The sequence below is a fragment of the Lemur catta genome, chromosome 5, assembly GCF_020740605.2.
Source record: "Lemur catta isolate mLemCat1 chromosome 5, mLemCat1.pri, whole genome shotgun sequence".
NCBI classification, from domain to species: domain Eukaryota; kingdom Metazoa; phylum Chordata; class Mammalia; order Primates; family Lemuridae; genus Lemur; species Lemur catta.
Window position 1 is genome coordinate 63,323,119 of NC_059132.1, and position 21,846 is coordinate 63,344,964.

At 39.7% G+C, this 21,846-nt stretch overlaps 1 protein-coding gene and 6 non-coding genes across 7 annotated transcripts; 2 read left to right on the forward strand and 5 right to left on the reverse strand.

Moving 5' to 3' along the window:
- Positions 1-4,537: 4,537 nt before the first annotated feature.
- LOC123638407 (histone H4) lies at positions 4,538-5,452 on the reverse strand. Its single transcript, XM_045552023.1, has one exon. The coding sequence runs from the start codon at positions 5,421-5,423 to the stop codon at positions 5,112-5,114; it is 312 nt and encodes a 103-aa protein (XP_045407979.1). The 5' UTR covers positions 5,424-5,452; the 3' UTR covers positions 4,538-5,111.
- An 888-nt stretch (positions 5,453-6,340) lies between these two features.
- Positions 6,341-6,412, forward strand: TRNAM-CAU. The gene has a single exon. It is a non-coding gene; the product is annotated as a tRNA-Met (tRNA).
- A 1,999-nt stretch (positions 6,413-8,411) lies between these two features.
- TRNAR-UCG lies at positions 8,412-8,484 on the forward strand. The gene has a single exon. It is a non-coding gene; the product is annotated as a tRNA-Arg (tRNA).
- A 5,759-nt stretch (positions 8,485-14,243) lies between these two features.
- Positions 14,244-14,325, reverse strand: TRNAS-GCU. The gene has a single exon. It is a non-coding gene; the product is annotated as a tRNA-Ser (tRNA).
- Positions 14,326-18,502: 4,177 nt separating this feature from the next.
- TRNAQ-UUG lies at positions 18,503-18,574 on the reverse strand. Its single transcript has one exon. It is a non-coding gene; the product is annotated as a tRNA-Gln (tRNA).
- A 1,396-nt stretch (positions 18,575-19,970) lies between these two features.
- On the reverse strand, positions 19,971-20,052 carry TRNAS-UGA. The gene has a single exon. It is a non-coding gene; the product is annotated as a tRNA-Ser (tRNA).
- Positions 20,053-20,977: 925 nt separating this feature from the next.
- TRNAG-GCC lies at positions 20,978-21,048 on the reverse strand. Its single transcript has one exon. It is a non-coding gene; the product is annotated as a tRNA-Gly (tRNA).
- Positions 21,049-21,846: the final 798 nt, after the last annotated feature.

A 21,846-nucleotide genomic window follows, 5' to 3' on the forward strand; every position in this document is an offset into this window, starting at 1 on the left:
GTTCTCCCTCTAGCCCTTTTCTCTCCAAGTCACACTGTCCTATGTTAAGAAAAATAAAAGTAATTCAATTATTGAGCACTATGTACCAGGGATTATGCTAGCTAGGTTTGGTATACAAAAAATGCATAGGATGATTTTAAGATACAATTCTTTAGTAAGAAATTAAAAAAATAAGGCAAGAGAAAGGTTTCCTAGCATAAAGGAAAAAATAGACTAAGAATTATTTGTGAACTGCCTAATAATTCATGTGACTCAAAGCATATGTTCTTGTTTATAAAATACTGTCCTAGTGACATCAAAGAGGATCAAATGGGAAAGTGAAGCAAAATAGGGCAATGTGACTGTAAGGGCCAGAAAAACATAAGGGATTTTAAGGCAAGGAAATAACATAATTCAGGGCCATGGTTACCTTTGGGAGGAGTAGCCGGAGGAAGAGAGATTATGTCAAAGTGGTTATTGGCAATATTTGTCATATGCAGTTGGCTATTGGGGTCAGACTTGGTCATAATATTAACCTTTATAACTTGTATATGAATTTAATATATTCTTTTATAATACCTAGAAGTATAAGTTTAAAAGTGAATAAAGAAACAATAACATACAAATATATTAGTCAAAAAGTCACTTCATCTTTCATGAAAAGACAGAAATTCCATAAGCTTTTAAATGTTGCTTGTATTAGAAATTTGGTTATGAGAAACAGAATTACCCCTTGTACCCCAAAAGTCTATAGATGCCCAGAAAAGACAAGTAGGGTATTATACAAAAATTGCTGCTAATATACAAGACTTGTTTTTTAAAGGATTTTTCTTGAAATATTCTACCAGAAAAAGGAAATACTTCACATCTACACTGAAGTATTTCATTTTATCAATTGTAAATTCATTTATATTTGTATTCATTTTATCCATATTCATCTAGGCACTTGTTCAGATAAATTAAACATATAATTGAAGTTTAATATGCTCAGTGCAAGACCTGGTTTTGTAAAAGTTGAGAGAAATCAAAATCAATGGGGGGATGGGGAATTTTGCATGGCTCTCTGTTGTCTAAAGTGCACATTCCTGTCATTGGCCTAACAGGGCTCCAAAATCTGGCACCAAGCCACTTGTCCAAGCATCAACTATCGTTTTCAATACTGACATGAATTATACTCTTTGTGACATCCTATATAGTATTCCTTTCCTGCTTCGCTTTCAGGGGGTCATGTTTTGTCTCTCCAAATAGGCTGCAGGGGAAAATAAAGCAGGGAGGTGTGGATGGGGTATAATGCTAACAGTGTGGTCGTAGCTTCACCAAAAGGATGATATTTGAATACAAACCAGAAGGAAATGAGAAAGCAGTACCCACAGAGATCTGGAAGCTGAGTGACCCAAGCAAAGGGAACTATAACTATCAATACATAGTCCCTGAGAGAGATACATCCTTCAAGCAGGTTCGAGAGGCTAGTGAAGCTGGGCTAGGAAGGAGAAGACGAATAGCGAGATTTGAGGCCAAAGAGCTAACAAGAGGCAGGGGAGTGGGGCCTTGTAGCCACTGAAAGGACTTCAGATTTTCCTTTGAGCAAAATGAAGGCCATTAGAGGATTTTATGCATGGGAGTGACCTGATCTGATCTGCCCTTTATTGCAATCCATCAGGCTGCTGAAGTAATGAGGGTGCTACAATCATAAAGGCAAGAAATGGCAGTGGCTTGACCAGAGCAGTAGCAGTGAGAATGAGAAAATGAGAAATGGTTGAGGTCTGTCTTTTCAAGGTAGAGCTAATAGGACTTGCTGATGGATTGGATGTAGAAAAATAAAAATGACTCCAAACAAAAGGGTAGAAATGCCATTCACCAATTTCAAGATGATGAGAGAAGTTATTTTTGCAGACGTAATGTGAGAAATTCTAATTGAGGCCTGTTTAAGTTGGAAGTGGGTATTAACTGGACTTTCAAGTAAAGATGTCAAGTAGGTGACAGGGTCTCTGAGTCTGAAGTTCAAGGGAAATCTGTGGGCTGGTGATTTAATTTCCAAATCATCGTCATATAGACAGTGTCTCCACAGGGAACAAGGAAACATCAGTTCAACAGAATCACACAGAGAGTTTCATTCTCCAGATCCAACTTCTCAGAGTGAAGCCAAGCTAAAGGAGGAGAAAAGGTAGCATAGGATATAGAACTCTTGAGCTAAGTTCCACAGATAGGCTTGAGAGGCCACGGGAGGCCTGAGAACTCCTGGAATTGCATGCAAAATATGTGGGGAGAGTAGGTGCATTTTGGAGAAAGGGTGTGAATATGTATCACTGGGTACCCCAAGTGATTTCCCCATGGCTCTAACTTTAATAGATTATTTCAATGAGAATTCCAATTTTATTGTATACTCTTATTACGGAGGGCAGTTTTCCACATCAGTAAAATACGGATAATTTTTATTCTGTTTGTTCTGAGAACTACAGGAGACAGGGAGAATTACTGGAGAAAGCACTTGTGAAACTGTTAAGTTAGGAATACACATATCATCTATACACAGCAAACACTCCTTATTTCTCTGACCTAGGGCTCAGTCATTGAACTGCTTCTCTTCATTATCATCCCTCTTTCCTAAGAGACATCATTTCATCTTGTGGTGTTTTTACTCTCATGGCAGTTATAGTCTGAGGACTCTCAAATATGTTTCCAGCCAGACCTCTTCCATAAATTCTAGGCTCATATATCCAACTGCTTATTCCATATCTTCCTCTTAGATATGCAGCAGGCATCTAAAACTCTCTCTGGATGTCCAAAGCTAAGCCTGGAATTCTCTCCAAAACTTGTTCCTCCCACATTCTTCCCCATTTTAGCAACTGGCACCTCCATTCCAGTTCCTTTGGCTAAAATCATTGGAATTATCCACAATTTGTCTATTTCTTTCATCCCCTACATTCACTAGCTCAGAAAAGAACTATCAACCCTCCCTTCAAAATATATACAGAACCAACCAGTTTTCCCAGCGTTCACCACTAACACACTGTACCCAGCCACTGTCATCACTCACCTGCATTATTGTAGTAGCCTCCTAACTGGTCTCCTTGCTCCTATCTTGGCCCCATCAGTCTATTCTCCATCAAACATTCTGATAGCTCATTTTAAAATACAAATCAGATTATGTTAGTCCTTTCTAAAAACCCTCCAATGGCTCCCACCTCACTCAGAGTAAAAGCCAACGTAGTTACATTGGCCTACAAGGCCATACAGGAACTAATTCCTCCAAATGCCTCTCAGACCTTAGCCCTTTTCCTCCCCACCCCGTGTCCCTTTGCCCAGCCACAATACTTCCTTGCTATCTCCAGGCTTTCCTACTTGGTCTTCTATTTGGAATACTCCCTCACTTGCTCAATGTCCTTTTTCTCCAACCATCATTTTATCAGTACAGCTTTCCGTGATCACATCATTTAAAAATATCATCTCTTCCCTCCACGTTATGCCTTTTCCTGCTTTAGTGATCTTCATGGCACTCAGTATTACCTGACACACTATATTTTACCTGTTTTGTTTGTGCACCCATGCCCAATAAATGTAAAACTCCATGAATATAGATATATTGTTCATTATTGTTCATTGTTATAATTTCCAGAGCAGAAAACAGTGACTGGCACATAGTTTATGTGCTTAATTTTTTTGTTGTTAAATTAACATCCTCATATTAGTTTTTCTCCTCAAACCAATGCCTTACTTCCAATAATATCTTATTTTTTTCTTTTCATATTTATGCACAAGTCCACATCATTAAAAAAAGGCAAATTCAAAATAACTACATTGATTTTCCTGGATTCAAACTATCACCGTACAGATTACTTGCTGGACACAAGAAAGAAAAAACTGATTTTACAATGGGATTATCGCTGTAAACCAGCAATTGTTCTATCATCTTTGCATAAACCAGATATCATGTACCTATGGTGCAAAAGTATGTACATATCTATAAATTGTTCCTGACAAGCATATTAATCTGATTTCAATTAGGTCTACAGAAATCACATCTACTCTACAGGACATAGAGTATAGAAAAGTAAAATGATCCTATTGGGAAACAAGCCAATCCAAAGAATATTCTGTAGTTCTGGTCTCCAGCAAATCAGTGTCCAAAAATGAGAGAAGGAAGGAGACTATTTTCAATTCAGAGAATTGAGACAGAACCAGTCATGATTAGATCTTTCACTAAACAAACCTTATCTCCAAGACATTTAGGGCATACGTGGGATTTTTTTTAATGTGGATTGAGTATAATCTGAAGAAATTCAGCTTTAGTTAGGTGTGAGATACTATCTGGGAGTTTTTAGCAGGGCATGCTTAACGTGGGGTGAAATAAATATCCTGAGGCCTGCAAGGACACTTTTTTAAAACGGTATCATGGCTAGTTGCGGCTAGTTGCTAACAAGTTTAGCTGGTATGTCATTCTACATTTTTAATGTTTTCGTGACGAAGTCCATAAATACATTAGTATCTATACCAAACAACACTGGCAAGCTCTCCTTGAGTATGCTCTTAATGAGCCATTTCATCATCCAGTGAAAGCAGCAATGCACACGCCACCAATCTCAGGGTCGTGTTTCTGCCGGGAGGCACTCTCCTTTGGGTTTCTGAAGTCGCCTTTGTTTCCGGCCCACAGCCCAAGCGCCGGCTTTCTTTGTCCCTCCCCCTGCGCGCCATTTTGAGCGCGCTAACGCAGTTTCTGCGACAGTTCACCCCTTTTCCGCAATACTCGAGAACCTCACGAACACGATTTCGAACTGTATTTAAACACTAAGAAACTGCTCGGGGATTATAAGCAATCTCAGTCCAGCTTCTCCATTTTGCCACCGGAGTGTTTAGAGAACGAGTTAATCTCACACCTAAATTACTGATTACGGAAGGCAGGAAGGAATACAAGTTATTTTTTATGCCCAAGCCATTAAGTCAAACTAACACTGAAACAACGAAAAAAATTATTCGCAAGTCAGACACACACTCAAAACTACGTTCTCACCAACAGCAATCTAAAACATGAAGCAATAAAGCAAAATGTTAGCTCTTTCTCACGAAAATGTGGGCGGCCCTGAAAAGGGCCTTTGGCTGAGAAACGAAGAGTTTGGGTTGTGTAAGCGGAGACTTCAACCGCCGAAGCCGTACAGAGTGCGCCCCTGACGCTTAAGAGCGTACACCACATCCATGGCAGTCACCGTCTTCCGCTTCGCATGCTCCGTGTAGGTGACAGCGTCACGGATAACATTCTCCAAGAAAACCTTCAAAACGCCGCGAGTTTCCTCATAAATAAGACCAGAAATGCGCTTGACACCGCCACGCCGAGCAAGACGGCGGATAGCAGGTTTGGTAATTCCCTGAATGTTGTCGCGCAGCACCTTACGATGACGCTTAGCGCCCCCTTTGCCTAGTCCCTTGCCGCCTTTGCCACGTCCAGACATTTTGAAAGCTCTCCTAAAATCTCTTTCAGAAAAAGCGTACAGCGAACTGAAGCAATACCCTTATATGCAAGGAGTGCGGACCTAATTGAAGACTGAAGATATGCATACGGGAACTTTCTACTTGTCTGCTGGCCCCACCTCTCACAACCCAGCCCCCAGTGACGTCACCAACGTTTCAGTTCTGCGGACATAGAGCGTGTTGTGCCCGGAGACTTCTGCAGCTCCTTCACATCCAAATAGGAATTTTGGGGCGGTTTTAGCAACTACGTCAGACTGAAACAATTGACATTTTGTAATGCTTACTTGCTGCTTGGGATGCTTTGACACGATTGCACAGGAGCCTTGGTCCACACGATCGGTACTGCAGCAACCTCCATTGAATGCGGAGTCCAGCTTTGTCTCTTCGTTTGCAGTGCTTTCCGCATTTCCGCTCCTCGCTGTAAAGCTCTTGCGGACCAAACCCCCCTGCGGAGAGTTTGAAAAATGCAAGACTTCACTCTCTCCATCACCAAGCCGAGAAAAGTCTTACTAAAAGGGTTTTCTCTCCGAAGGGAAAACTATGGTTGGTTAGTGATTCGGAAATATAATTCTCGCCCGCCGCGAGGAGGCCCGTGTTGCATTTCTAGTTTGTTTCTCTTCCTTCCCTGTTTATTAAAAGTGTGTAATTCTCATTTAAATAGCTAGCCACCCCTCACATCTGCATCCAATAACTTACCAGTGTGGTAATGTTTACTTCTCTATTCCTAGTTTTGTTTTCTCTTTGATTCTGGTAGCAAGAAGCCTTATTCGAAAGAGAATTGGCAGCTTTTGATAGCCAAGGCATTAAAATAAATAGACAAATTCCCACAAGCTCTTTTAGCACAAGAGTTTTCTAATCACAAGTTAAGAATATTAGTAGAGAACCTCGGCCATGGGGAAGCAGAGTGGCGCAGCGGAAGCGTGCTGGGCCCATAACCCAGAGGTCGATGGATCGAAACCATCCTCTGCTAAGTTCCTTTCTTTTTTCTTATAGTTACCCAGAACGTTAACCAGTATTTTACTAAAGGCCATCATCATGGCACTTATCTACAGAGATAAATGAAAACTAAAATTGAAAAAATAAAAACGTAACATTTAAATTTTCCTTTCCATTTGCTCACAGGTGATTTTCAAGTCAGAAAAACAGGTAGTTATAGTAGAAATTGTGATATTAATTTTCATTTATCAATATAGAGACAACGGATTTTAAGAATTGATGTCATAGCTAGATGTTGAAAACAAAGCTACAAGAACATAAAACACGTTTACCCCCATAATTTCCTGAAATAATAAATAAATAAGCAAATAAAAAGAAAACTAAAATTGATTTGCTACATTAACTTTGCTTTAGCAATTTTCTAATTCTGGAATGGTGGCAGGTTTTGAGTCAAAATGCCAGACAGCCAAGAAGAGCATGCTAGGAAAAAGAAACAAATACAAGGAGACATGATAGCTAAGGGTTCCTAAGGAACTACAATACAAATAATTCAGTGTGATAGAGTATGGAGGTGAGGTCGTGTGACGAGAAGGATTTGAAGAGAAAAATGACTATGTTCTATTCACTTCCTATTCACCTCCTGTGTTCCTCCTGAAGTCACCCTCATCTCAGTAAATGCAAACTTTGTTGTTACACCAAAAAATATCCTGGAGATATATATGACTTTTCTATTTCTCTCACATCCCCAATCTAATCAGCAAATCCTTCAAAATATATTTAGAATTCAAGCACTTCTCACTACTTCTGTCAGCACTACTTATGTTGGTTTAGCCATAATCATGCCTCCGAATATTGCAATAGCCTTCAACTGACATTTCTGCCTCCAGGAAAAGAGAAAGAGAGCAATATATCTATGTTCAGATTTTTGTGGGATAGAAGAATCTTCTGGTTAAATAATCCCTACGTTAAAGATGATTGCAGAATTTTAAAAAATGTATACATGAGAATATATTGAAAGAAAAGCCAAGACTATTACAAATGAGCCAGGAGGGCCTTTGCTCCCAGTGTCCGCGATTTAAGAAAATTAAGGAAATGCCTTATGTGCAGACTGCTGACATTATCATCAAATGGAGTTCATGAGGTCACAGAGATTAACTAACAGGCTTGAAAGAAGCCATCCAAAACACAACTTTAAATTTATACTCCATTATGGGACCAAGCACTCTACAAAATATTATACATTGTATAAATATCTTCTCCATAATACGATTTTACTGCATCATGTTTTTATGGTGATTCATCTATTTAATGTAAATATTGTTAATAGTCAAAATGTTTCTGTTTCTATTTCGTGTTTCTTCTTAATATATGGCAGCCTCAAAAACAGTAATGGCCCTGGACCTCTCTATACTCCCGAGAAACCCCAAGAAAGGTATTCTCTTTTTTTCTCACCTCAGACAGGGGCATACTATGAAAAGTGCTCTGATAGCACATATAACAATCAGAGAAAGTGCCAGAACGGTGTGAGGAAGGGAAAATTGTCGTAGAGGTCATGCAGGATGGCAAGAGAGACGATCTTGCAGATGTTGCCTCGTGGTAAAACTGCCTTCCAGGTGCAGTTTCCTTGACAACTGTCTAGGCAGATACCCCAGTTACCTAGAGTCTGTAAATGGTGGGTGTGGGTGAGCATCAATATGGAATAAACCCTGAGTAACCTTAATTTTAAAAATCTCTCAGTGCAAATAATATTTCTGCATAATTTAGTTCCCATAAATTCCACTTTTTTTGCTTTGGGAGTCGTAGAGGAAACTTTTTCTCCATGGAGTACCCATGTACCACAAGACTGAGATAATCTCAACCGTTCAGAAATCCTGACTCTGTGGCCGCAAATAACCTCCATTTTCCCAATGGCTAAAAAGCACGGGAGCCACAGATGCCCTTGCCTTTGGGTCATTCATTATACGGAATACTCAGTACGGGGCAGAAAGCTCATTCTACTTTCTAAATGTTGCACTAGAGAATATGATTCAGGGGACCACGTGGCCTAATGGATAAGGCATCTGACTTCGGATCAGAAGATTGAGGGTTCGAATCCCTCTGTGGTTACTTTGGTGCTGCGTTTTAGGCACTTGTACAAAACTCGATTACCCAGCGTCATTGGAGAAGAAAAAAAAAATCACCGTTTTTCTCAACAATTTTCTTTCTTTCACCTCCTTTTTGAAGGGAAGAAGGAGACGTTCTCAAAGGCCTTGGGAGATCGAGTGCCAGAGTGAAGGCAGGCCGAAAGTTAAAACCGAAATGAAACCATCCAGTATTGGGAGTCTCTGAAGTTCTCCCCAAGTCTGGATTTTAAGAGCCTTTTTCAGTTTGTCCTGAGCCTCTTGAAAAAAGGAATTCAGATCTGTAAGTCAATCTCTGTCAAACTGTTGAGTTTCAGACAACCCCAGGCCCCACTGGCTATCACAGTAGGAAACCTATAGCTTTTTCCCTCTGATTTAGCACTAGGCCTCAATCTCTTCACGCTCCTCTCCTAGGTCCCCATGTCCTACAGAGTTTTGGCTGCTGCTGCTACCAAAGTTTCACTCTTCCCCTCTCTTTCCATCTTAACTTTTTTGCTTTGGTTTTGTTGCTCTTAAAAGGACGATAACAGCTCATATTCAATCCTACACTGAGCAGAAATATAAAGGTCATTAAAAAGAGCCCAACTGGTTACAATGTGTGTGCGCAAACAGAAAGACCAGGAAGACAGCTGCGCAAAATAATTAAAACCCATTTTGTGTGCCTAAATAATTGAATTTAATAATAATTTTTAAGATTAAGGAAAAGTAATTTCCAATTGTTGACATCATGGTAAAACATACAGCATTTGACTCCACCCAGATGAGAACATTGGTTTAAATCACATGGAGGCCATAAGGGTGTTTCTAGGTCAAAGCAACAAATATTAAAACACAGTAATAATTACTTCTTCCTGTCCCCAGCCTTTTTCTTAGTTCTTCTGTGTGATTCTGGTTTCCTTTAATCATCTATAGATTTCAAATTGTATTAAAAACTTGGAGATTTAGCATTGGTTTCCAGACTTTGAGATTTCTTGGAGTAAAAAATGTCAATGTCCTTGTTCTGTGATAGGGCCATATAGGCAAATTGACCCCCAGATGCAGGAGGAGCCAAGAAACCAAAGAAGGAGGCAGACAAATACATTTTGTCAGTAAGAGGTGATTATTAGGGGGATATCAGACAGAGAGTGGTGGGGCACTGCAAGACAGGTAGATCTCCACCCTTCAGCCCCTAAACCCAGGGCTTCTATCTTGGGGAAAAGGTATAGATGCTCTGGAAGTAATGTGTAGGTGGCTACAGGAGCCACAGCCTGTGGTGTATGCAGCAAGCAACAACAAGGATTGGTTTAGAGGGAAGGTGAAACTTAAAATGAGTAGGTGTTTCTACATAAAGAAACATCAACTAGACATTTTGGAGGCAATACCAGACTCCAGGTTAGTCAGGTGGATTAATATTTAAAACTAAAGTCACTCTTGTCCCCACAGTCCTCATGTCACGTAAAACAACATTCCGCTTTCCTGCTTGAAAAACCTACCATTTACACTAAGCATCCTTTTATAAACTAGAGAAAAGATACAACCTCTTCGAGGCAGAGTCTCACTCTGTCACACAGGCTGGAATGCAGTGACACAATCATAGCTCACTGCAGCCTCAAACTCCTGGGCTCAAGCCATCCTCTCCACTTCCACCTCCCAAGCCACATGGCCCTGCCTAAGAACAACCTTTGAAAGTGAGTAAAGTTATAGTTGAGAATACTCATAGTGCTCACCTTTTTTCTGAATTCTGAGAACATAGAGAAGCTTCCTCCTCTCTCTCTGACCAATATCTAATCCTCTGTATCAGAGGATGAACAAGACTTTCTCCAGAGGATCCACACCCTCCCCAAGTATTTAATGGAAGTAGAAATTCTGCTCCAAGAAGATAAAAATGTCTCTGACACAAATTTTTTCCCTCTTCTTTTTCTTTCTTTTGCCCCTGCACCGATAGGAAAGGTTATGAAAGAGAGATTTTCCAAACTGGGAAATGTCAAAAGGGAGAAATTGAAAAAGATAGGGCAATGTGTGGACATCCTGAGTCCTAAATGGCCACTGGAATTTAGGAGCTTGTCCCAAATCCAGAAAATGAAAATATATGCAACCTCTGATAAATGCATAAGCCTCTCTGCATTGAGAAAGGGATTCAAGAGAAAGAAAAAAACCTAAAAACCACTCATTAGAGAAGGATAAAAAAAGTGAGTGGAAGAACAAAAATAAAGGAGAAAGATTTCTAGATGTGAATCACAAACACTGGGAGTTTGGCTCAGTTGGATGGGGGCAAAACAGATTCATAAACTTAAAACAGCAGTTCCCACCTTATCAACAGGGGACACATTCTAAGATCCCAGTGGATGCCTGAAACCATGCATAGTACCGATTCCATAAAGACTATGGTTTTTTCTATACATACATGCCTATGATAAAGTTTAGTTTATAAATTAGGCATAGTAAAAGATAACTAATAAAACAATTACAACAACATACATTCTTTAGTAAAAGTTATATGAATGTAATTTTTCTCTCTGTCTTTCAAAATACCTTATTTTACTATGCTCATCAATTTTCAGACCTCAGTTCACTGTGGCTAACTGAAATCACAGAAAATGAAACCTTGAATAACGGGGGACTTCTGTAAATGTTTATGAAGCACCTACACTCTTCCCCGCCACAACCCCACTGCCGCAGCCACTATTCTAGGAACTAGGATTCTATAATAGAATATAGGATCTAGGATTCCAGGATCACAGTGAAAAAAATACACAAAAATCCATGGCCTAAGAGGTTTGGGGGTGGGGGAAGAAGGAAGGAATCAACACAGAAAACACAAAATGAATAAGTATATTATAGAATATATAATAAATTATACTGTATATTAGAAGAAATAGATTCTGAAGGAGTTAAAAATATACCACTTTAGCATATTGACTATTTTGAGTTAAAGACATTTGAAAACAACAGGTGCAAGAAAACTACTCTGATCTTCCCTCTGTTTCTTAAAATCAAAAGATGAAATTGCCATGTGAAAGAAGTCCTCTGTAAACCAGAAAGAATAATCCTTATCAAGAATGGGAAATTGAGGCCTAGGGAAATCTATACAAACCTTGTTATACTAGTCCTTGTCCTTGTAGCCACTTTTCAACCCAATTAACTATGCTAGCCCAAGCCACTTTGCCTTGTTACATTTGTATAATTGACTACTTTTTGTCATATTCAGTATGTAAATGTTCAGCTCAAACTGCATAATAGCATCTTCATTTCCTTCTGAAGGTTCCTGTACCATGTAAAATTTGTATTAAAGGAATTTGTATGCTTTTGTCCTGTTGATGTCTTACGTCAATTTAATTATCAGGCCCAATGGGAAAAATTCTAAAAAGATAGAGGTAAAATTTTTTCTCCCCTACAGTTCAAAAACATAATGATTTTTATTATGAATTGTAAGAAGCAAAGACTATGTGTTTCAGTCAGTTATTTCCCCATGACAAAAGAACACAAATACTTAAAAATGTATAACAATAAGCATCTGTGTGTTGAAGGTCAACAGCTTTAGGCCAAGCTGATATGGATGGCTGTACTTTACGATGTGGGTACAGTTCAACTTGGCACCTCATTCTTAAAATACAGCAAAACTAATTTCTTTAGTATTAAAGGAAAAATAGGAACTTTGGGTTTAAAAGAGGTAAAGGACACAGGGAAAATTGCCCCAAATCTACCTCCCTACTTTGTAACACCACAAAGGGATATGAGCACATTTCAAATCATTGTTTGGTGTTTATGGAAAGGAATGATATATAATCTTATGAGACCAAAAACAGGAGTGACAAATAACCTGGGTACATTCCGTTCTGCCTAGATGAGGTCTCAATCCTTCTCCTCCCTCCACCAACACCACGCACACACACATATCCCATATGACTTCAAGTGTTTATTTTATAAATATCTTTTGAATGTTTACAATGTGCAAAGATGGAAAGCCAAGGACATACAAGGAAGGTAAATTGAGGAGGGAGGTGGGAGGAGTAAGACTGCTCAGCCATCCACAACATCAAACATTTTTGATTCTTCACTGGGGAAAAAACAAAATATATGAAGTATATCATCCAATTCCTGAAGACTTCCAGATGGCTTCTAATCCAGATCATCACCTCTCAAGTTTTTACTTCCAAGATTAAATGGGTTAAAGTTTGTAAACCATCTTTGAACCACATATACCATAGATAAAATTCAACAACAGATATTGTCTTAAAAAGCCACACTTATGGAGAGGGCAGGACAGGAGAGCAAAAATTAAAAAAATAAATAAAATGTTTTCAAAAAGAGTAGGAAAAAAAAAGCCACACTTATGTCATGGTGGCTTGCACCTGTAATGCCAGCTTTTGGGGAGGCCAAGGTGGGAGGATTTCTTGAGCCCAGGAGTTTGAGGCTTCAGTCCTCAAGAGGGTTTGGGATATCTGTGCATTTATAAGAAGTATATTTCAGAAGAGTTTTCTGTCAAAAGTCACAATCCCAGTGTCAGGGTTTGAACCAATTGGAAAGACTTCATCACCTTAACCACTTGATCTGAAACAACTTGGTTCCCACAAACTGTAAGGTTGGTTTTTTAATAAGGAAAGGTGGGTTCTTAAAGAATTCGTTTATCTGCTCCCTACTTTTTTCCCCTCATATGTAAAAAAGACAGGTGATAAACGGAGAGAAATTTTTCAGAGTGATCATTTTTATGATCCCTGAAAATTTTGTTATTCTACTCTATGTAGACAGTACCTTGCTATAGTTTACTATAAAGTGAAAACAGGTGACTGGAGATTTTATGGGATGATGTTCTAAAAATAAGATACAAGTGACAGAAGATGATCAAAGAAGGGAGAAATAAATAGAGGTTGGAATAGCTGGAGAAGACCTTCAATTTAAATTAATTCAATTAAAATATTAAGAGAACAATGATGCTTTCTGTTTGCAGATTCACATAAACGGGAGGGGAGTACATTTGATCTGGATCTTGCAAAAAGATTTTGCCAGAAGGAAGGAGAGACCCTCCAGGTAGAAGGAACAGCATGGGCAAACGTAGAGCATGTGGACAATTTCTCCTCCTGAAAGACAGGGACCAGTGGTCAGATAAAGGCAGAGTTTGGTGGAGAAGGTGATAATAAGGTGTTGAGAGAAAGCCCTGGACCTGGAAACGTGCATGAGACTTAAAAGTCAAAGAGGATTAGATAAAAACTGCCAAAATAAGGAAACCAAGTCTTAAGAGTGGGTGGGAGCAGTGACTGAAGGGCACCTGCAGTGGTTCTCAACCCGGGAGACCCATTTGAATGACCCAAGGCCAGTGCAACACCGACCACTGGACCCCGCCTCCAAAGATTACGGTTCATCTTATCTGAGAGAGGGGAAGAGACACCAGTATTATAAGAAACCTCGCCAGTTGCGAGTAATTTACAACCACTGGACCACCATCTGGCAGGAGAGAGGCCAGGGGCTGCTTGGGGCAGAGGGTTAAGTACAAATCGAAGGTGGGGAATCAGTTTCCAACTACAACCGTGTTTCGACAACCTGAAACAGCGGTGAGCACACCTCTGCCTGATATGTTCACCGCTATGAGAGTTTAAATCTCGTAACTTCCCACCAATCCCCTATAAAATGAGGGGGGAACCCGTTGCTGGCAGACAAAATTGTTCGTCCAAACGGCTAGGACTTTCGTTTTTCCGAAGGCTCCCCCGCTTTGTACACGCTGGCAGAAAATCTCACGCCCACGAAACAGCGGAGGGACTAAACACCGAACGACGAGGGTGGGATTCGAACCCACGCGTGCAGAGCACAATGGATTAGCAGTCCATCGCCTTAACCACTCGGCCACCTCGTCCCACATGCCAACCATACTCACGAAAAATTTATTTATTTACTCAACAGAGTTTTGTTTCGCAATTTCTATCGTTTTAGTGTATGTTTTCAGTGATGAAATTGATGTTTCTGCTCTCTGTAAATGGCCCTCTTACTTCAATTAAAAAAAAAAACTAGAAGGGAGACTGGAGAGGGGACGGGTGAGGCTGAATAAAGACGACAAAGTACACTTCCTAAGGGGGGGGGATTGGGAGAAATTAACAAAGGAGAATGCAGTTAGTGACTGCTTTTCCTTTTAAAATCAAATTAGATTTTGTTTTTTTCTATTTGGCCATGTATATGAACACTATGAACAGCATCATTAAACCAGTTGTAATTATTGTTGCATCCCTGGACACTCCTCTGTAGGATTCTCAGAAGGATGCCTACCATATGATTACACTAATGTCTCTGAGAAATAATAACTATCAACCTCTTCTGGAAGCCCAAGTGGGTGATTGGTGAAAAAGTAGGAGTGGTGAGTTAAGGTCAGATTGTGATTGGTTCTGAATGTCAGACCAAAGATTTTGAACTGTATCTTGAAGAATTGTAGAGCCATCACAGGGGTTTTTGTTTTATCTTGTTTATTTTGTACAAAGAAATGTGATCAAAAAATGGTAATTTAGTATTGTCATTTTATATTATTATTACCTATTTCTATGCCCTCCAGCCAAAGACTACCAGGAATACACCTAGAGTTGGATAAAATGGGTTTGTTGCTGCTTCAAGTAGGAAGAATACACATCATAAGAAACCTTGGAGAATCTCAGCAAAAAGGTGTTTACAAATACCTCTTTTTTTGTGCTTGTGTTGGGTGATTTCAGGGAGGGTGAAAAAGGAAGCAGGGCTTTCTTCTGGATTGGATGCTGTCAGGAAGGGAGGGCATAATTCTGTAATTAGGTAGCTTCATAAATTTTATCTAGAGGGAGGTAAGAATAGAATGAAGCTAAAACTATAAAAGCAGTGGTGCTTCATATTAGTTAGTAGAAGTTGATGTTTGGTATTTTTGTGGTTTACATAGTGACTTTGTTTTATTATCAGTGCTTAGACAAGATTATGAAATGTTTTGTTGTTAATATGTCTTTTGTTTGGTTGTTTCTGTATCATTTCATCACAATCGGAAAGATCAGTCTGAGGCTAATGTTCTGTCTGTGAGATTGTTTATATTCAACAGAAGAACCCCATGCCCTAGCTGTGAGCACCAGGCCCATTCCTGACAACACCCAGGCCTAGTGGATAGGGTCAGACCAGTTCCTGGATGCCAGGGGCAGCTTTTCTTTTTCTCATCTATACACAACATAATTACAAAAAAATAAGTATATATGTGTGTGTGTTTTATGACATGATGTAACATACAATAAATAAGAAAATGAGGATGAAGGAAAAATAAAGATCAAATTTGTAATATGATCAAGATTCAAATTGCATACTCTAAGGAGGTAGCAGGAGATGATTTAATAAGTATCAAACATATTAAGTATCAAATCAGTTTCAAAACATGCCAAGCTAAAACAGGAAAATATACAAAGTTTCAGTGTTTTAAAGCTTAAGTGAGTGACAAATTCTAAAATGTTTCTGGAAAGAAAAAAAAAAATGACTTGTTCTCAGCCTGGTGCAGTGGTTCACACCTGTAGTCCTAACACTCTGGGAGGCCAAGGCAGGAGGATCACTTGAGGACAGGAGGTTGAGACCAGCCTAAGCAAGAATGAGACTCCATCTCTACTAAAAATAGAAAAATTAGCTGGCAGGGTACTTGGGACATGATTCACCTGAAACATTTATCATTGCTTTTTGTTGAGAACATTTGAAAACTTATAGCTATTCTGAAATATAATAAATTATTGTTAACTATGAAAAAAAAAAAATTAGCTGGGTGTGGTGCCATGCACCTATAGTCCCAGCTACTCGGAAGCCCAGAGTAGGAGGATCACTTGAGCCCAGGAGTTTGAGGTTGCTGTGAGCTAGGCTGATGCCATGGCACTCTAGCCTGGGAAACAGAGTTAGACTCTGTCTCCAAAAAAAAAAAAAAAAATTACTTGGTGTTGGTAGTGTTGGGATTAGGAATTATAAAGCATAATAAACAAACCTGGGCCTAAAGAGTCCATTGATTCATTCATTCATTCAATCTTTTGACAAATATTAATTAAGTATCTTATATGTACCAGTCACTGTTCTAAGTACAGTTTTATATACTACACACAAAATTCCCTGCCCTGATGAGGCAATTAAAAACTTAAAAATCAAATATATGGGGGCCGGGCGCGGTGGCTCACGCCTGTAATCCTAGCACTCTGGGAGGCCGAGGCGGGTGGATTGCTCGAGGTCAGGAGTTCAAGACCAGCCTGAGCAAGAGTGAGACCCCGTCTCTACCAAAAATAGAAAGAAATGATTTGGACAGCTAAAAATCTATATAGAAAAAAATTAGCCGGGCATGGTGGCGCATGCCTGTAGTCCCAGCTACCCGGGAGGCTGAGGCAGTAGGATCGCTTCAGCCCAGGAGTTTGAGGTTGCTGTGAGCTAGGCTGATGCCACGGCACTCACTCTAGCCCGGGCGACAAAGCGAGACTCTGTCTCAAAAAAAAAAAAAAAAAAAAATCAAATATATGGTATGTCAGAAGGCGGTAAATGCATTTGAGCAGAGACAACTTAAACAGGGTGGTCAGGGAAAAATTAGCTCAGTGGTTCTCCATGCTGCACATTGGAATCCATGGGAAACTTTTGAGAAATATCCATGTCAGGGCAGTATTCCTAGAGATTATTTATTTATTTATTTATTTTATTAAAAAAAACTTTTTCTGTAGAGAAGTCTCACTATGTTAGCCTTGATAATCATAAAGGAAGATATATAAAGAAAAACTAAAAAAGTTTCAGCCACGAGATAATTTTCTCAACGGGAGGTACCAGGAATTGCTCTCAGTATAGCACTTCCTGACTATGGAAAGAAGAGACCTGCAAAGTGTCAGTCATAGCAGTAGGCCAGCACCAGTCAGAGCTCATTCCACCTTGGGGTCTCTAGGGTATTTAAAACACAGTGTAGTGGGCACACTTCTTGTGTAATCCCCTCCCTTTAAGTGGGAGCTAGACATAGTGACTTGCTCCTAACCTATAAAATATAGAAAATGTGACAGATGTCACTTTCATGATTAGGTTAAAAAAGATCAAGACTTCCATCCAACCAAGAAATTTGAACTATTGCCTTCTCAGTTTATGTGCGTTGATGAAATAAGCGGCATGTTGGTGAGGCCCACATGGCAAATGAATCCTATGAAGTCTCCAGAAGATATATAGCCCTGCTGACACTTTGATTCTACACTTTTGATCTCCAAAACTGTAAGAAATAATTTCATATTTTCTTAAGCCACTAAATTTGTGGTAATTGTTACTCACAGCAGCAACAGGAAACTAATACAGAGGCACTAAGACGCTACCGTGACTAGGGCTGAAGAGCCGAAAGAAAGTTTACAGAGCTTATTCTGGAACAACTTTTAGAGGCCAGAGGAGTTCATGGGGCTCTTTTCATGTTATTGAAATCACAGAGGATATGTTTTGAACTGTGGAGAGTCAATAGAAGGAATTCAGAATCCCACTAACAGCTGGGATTCCTGTATTTGGAGTCCAGAGGGTTAACCATTACACCATGGTACCTTTGCACAACAAACCTCAAAGGTGAGCTAATGGAGAAGAAGAGACGAAATGGAGAACCACAGAGGAAAAATCAACAAGATGTTCCTAAAGTCCCAAAGAGATTTTGACTCAAATTCCTGGATTCTGAGTCCTGTGTGCTAACCATTATATTTTGGAATCCTTACATGAGGAGCTGGCTGCTGCAATTCTTAATGTATATACTTGCATTAGGCCAACACATTTTGAGGGGGCTCCAAAGAAGAAAACATTCACTGGAGGGGCCCCTGACACATGAACTGTTGAGCATTCTGAGCACACAGCTAACTTAGGATCTGACAAATTTTGGGAACCCAGGCAAAAGTAGGTATTAGGAGAAAAAGTGAAGATTCTACAAGGACAAGATACTCTTCAAAAACCAGAAATTAGAATTAGTAGCATAAGAGGATGAGGAGAGAGGAAATACCGCGCAGGAGATAAATCCATGGACTGGGATGTACTAGCGATTTGAGAGAAACACAGGTCACAGAAATCAAAACAGGTCCCACCGAGACTTGAACTCGGATCGCTAGATTCAAAGTCCAGAGTGCTAACCATTACACCATGGGGCCACCACTGGAGGCAAGGGAAAAAAAAAAAAAAAAAAAAAAAGAACACTTGGAAAATCTTTAAATATTGATTGAAGGTACTGTTACAGTGTTCAGTACTTGTGGACTACAGTTTTAAGGTAAGAAACAGCAATAGAATATCTGCTGCATACCTGATAGCAGAGGATCCAAAAGGTTCACACATATTACACACTTCCCAAGACTAAGTTCATATTAGAAACTGACGGAACAGGAGCCCATTGTATATTATTTTAAAAAGGAAAGAACTGAGGTCCAGTATGTGAAAGAAGTGTCCTCTAGCATCCGGACGATAATCTAAATATGGGGCAACACTGGCGTCCAACAAAAATGAAAAGGAAAGAGAGGATAGATGTAGAATTCAAGGTGAAAGAGTACAGGGTGCTGCTCTGCAGTGAGGCATCCTATTGCTAACTTTAACGGGGTATTTAGTTGCGCAAGTAATCTCCTTCCTCCCGGTACAATGTAATTTGAGAGAAGGGGAGGTAAAACGACAGCGAAAGAACTCTAGGTCCACACCGAGATTTGAACTCGGATTGCTAGATTCAAAGTCCACAGTGCTAACCATTACACCACAGGGCCAACAACAAAGAGAGTTACCTGCTACATTTTTGACAGCATTAGTGCGGCATGTTAAATTAGTCTGATGGGAATGTTTTCCACTTTGGATTCTCAAAATAGGTGCATGTTCCTAGATTCCAAGACAGCTGCAAACTTGCACCAGCCGGCAAAAAGTATTAATAGAGCTCCCCTTTCCTTGGAATTGTTCTAACCTGTCCATGGTCAGCCTGAGTACCGGCGTTGCCTTGCAAAATCAGAACTGTGCATTTGCTAAATTCTTAACCTGGGCCATGAGCATTCATCTACCTACGGGTTTATAGAGGAAGTGTGGACACTGATAAATCTCTGACTTAGGACGTCTATGCAACGTTTTTGAAAATTCTCTATCTGGTATTTCCTCTCTGCAGTTGTGATCTCAGAAAGTGAGATGATACGAGGATCCAGAGGGTAGGTAAAAATGGAAATTTCTGTTTGAGATATGGATTCCAAAAGTTAAAGGCAGGTGAGGTTTTGGAAGTCAGACATGAGCTGGATTCAGATAGGGAGACAGCATTTCAAGAAGTGTTAAAGACATAATAGCCTGGGCAGTTTTACAGTATCTTTATAGCGGCCTCAAATTGCTAGTGTTTTCAGGTGCTTTCCTAAGTAACACGTGCAAAGACTTTTATCTATGCCTTATTACACGAAAGGACTACAACCATCCTCTCCAAATTTTATGTAGAAAGATAATAGTGGAGGGATATGCAACATATTCCGTGCTGCTTTGTATGATTGCATAGGTATGAAACATGTTTGGGTGCCTGCAAACAAAACATTCCTTCGTAGCCGGCAGGATTCGAACCTGCGCGGGGAAACCCCAATGGATTTCAAGTCCATCGCCTTAACCACTCGGCCACGACTACGCACCTTCCTTACTAAACTGGATCTATTCCCATGAGGAATAATATCTTTCCTGTTTCAAACGTATCTTTCGATTTATTGATTCCGACAAAGGTTTTGAAGTACATGTCAACCTGCTAAAAAAATCATGATTTTGAATATTTACAATTTGGTAGCAGGAGTTATTGCAAATTGCAAAACTTACCTGATATACAAGACGGTAAGGGGGGCGCATGCCAACCCCTAACAGATGTAGTGGTCTCCAAATCCGGAGACTGAATGACCGACTATCCATATGTAATTAAGATTTACCGTATTGGACACCAGAAACAAGAGTTTCTAACAAATTACCTTGTGGATTCTTACACAACCATTTGTGGTCCGCAAATCTTTGATAGGAAGTCAGTGAGAAACCTTATTCAACCCTTATTTTTCTCTAGCGTCTCAGACCGTCAAAAGGTACGCTTTTTCATAGCAGAGGATGGCTTACGATCCACCGACCTCTGGGTCATGGGCCCAGCACGCTTCCGCTGCGCCACTCTGCCAGCATATGTCACAATGTTTCAATGACTTATTCAAGCCATAATTTTTTATCTTTCTGCTTCCAAATGATCTATTATATTTTTAATGTTTACCTCGAAGAATGGGAAAAGCACGTTGATAATCTGCACGCAGCTACACTCTACCACCAAATAACAGCAGTTTAGATTTTCTCCCGAAAAACTCAAATCAGGTGTACTAGAGTTCACTGGAACTCAGACCGGATTACGTTTCAGGTTATTGGAAAACCAACCACATGCTAATTGACATAATTTTTAAATTGAAATTGCAAAAGCTCCGACTGCTCTCAGCCAGCCCCTGATACTGCACGGAGTCAAGGTTACTTCAAACTTTTCTCGCTTTGTGAGTTCATTCGAAAATAATTTACTTTCGGGAAAACACAGAGGCTGCATTGGCCGGGAATCGAACCCGGGCCTCCCGCGTGGCAGGCGAGAATTCTACCACTGAACCACCAATGCTTGCTAACAGGCTCTTTCATTATCATTATATAGCTATGTTTGTATTGTTTCCAAGTTTAGTAAAACAGTGAAATTGCACTTTCTCTGGAATTTTCTTCTCCAGAAGAAATCAATTTGACTGACACCTGGATCTCAGACTGCCAGCCTCCAGAAGTGTGAGAAGATAAATTTCTGTTGTTTAAGCCACCCAGTCTGTGGTATTTTGGTGTTTGTTATGGTAACCCTAGCAAACTAATATTAATACAATTGTTACAGTGAGGAACAAGACAGAGAAAATAATACTAGCTAGTATAGAGGTGCAATACTACCATACAATTTGACAGAACTCTAACTGTATACCTTTTAGGAATACAGTAAAGTAAAAAAATGCATGCTTGATTTTTTTTTAAATGACAATTATCCTTTTTTCCTGTTTTGAGAGAAAAATTTATCTTTTTCACTTCCTTATAAGGCAAAAGATAGATCAATGTATTTTGTGACATTCTTTGATCCTAAGTAACATAAAAATACTGTAATTCAGTGCATTCTTAGTAAGGTAACTAGTCTTAATCCTTCATTGCATAGGTTCATTTTGTGGGAAAGAAAGAAGGAGACATGGTAAAAGATGGTTTCCACTCGTTGTTCCCTGAGTTACCAGGCCAGCATGCGACTACTGCACCACTCTGCTACCTTTATAAAGGTTTTTAGCAAAGCCATAGTAAAATCTGCCCTCTCCTCCCATAGTTTCTCAAAAATTATTAAGTGCCTTCTGTGTACCAGACACTTGGCCAGGCACTAGGAGTGCAGCAGTGAAATACA

Bases quoted from the DNA above. Each gene is read 5' to 3' on its own strand.
- LOC123638407 (XM_045552023.1), bottom strand. From the start codon at position 5,423: ATGTCTGGACGTGGCAAAGGCGGCAAGGGACTAGGCAAAGGGGGCGCT.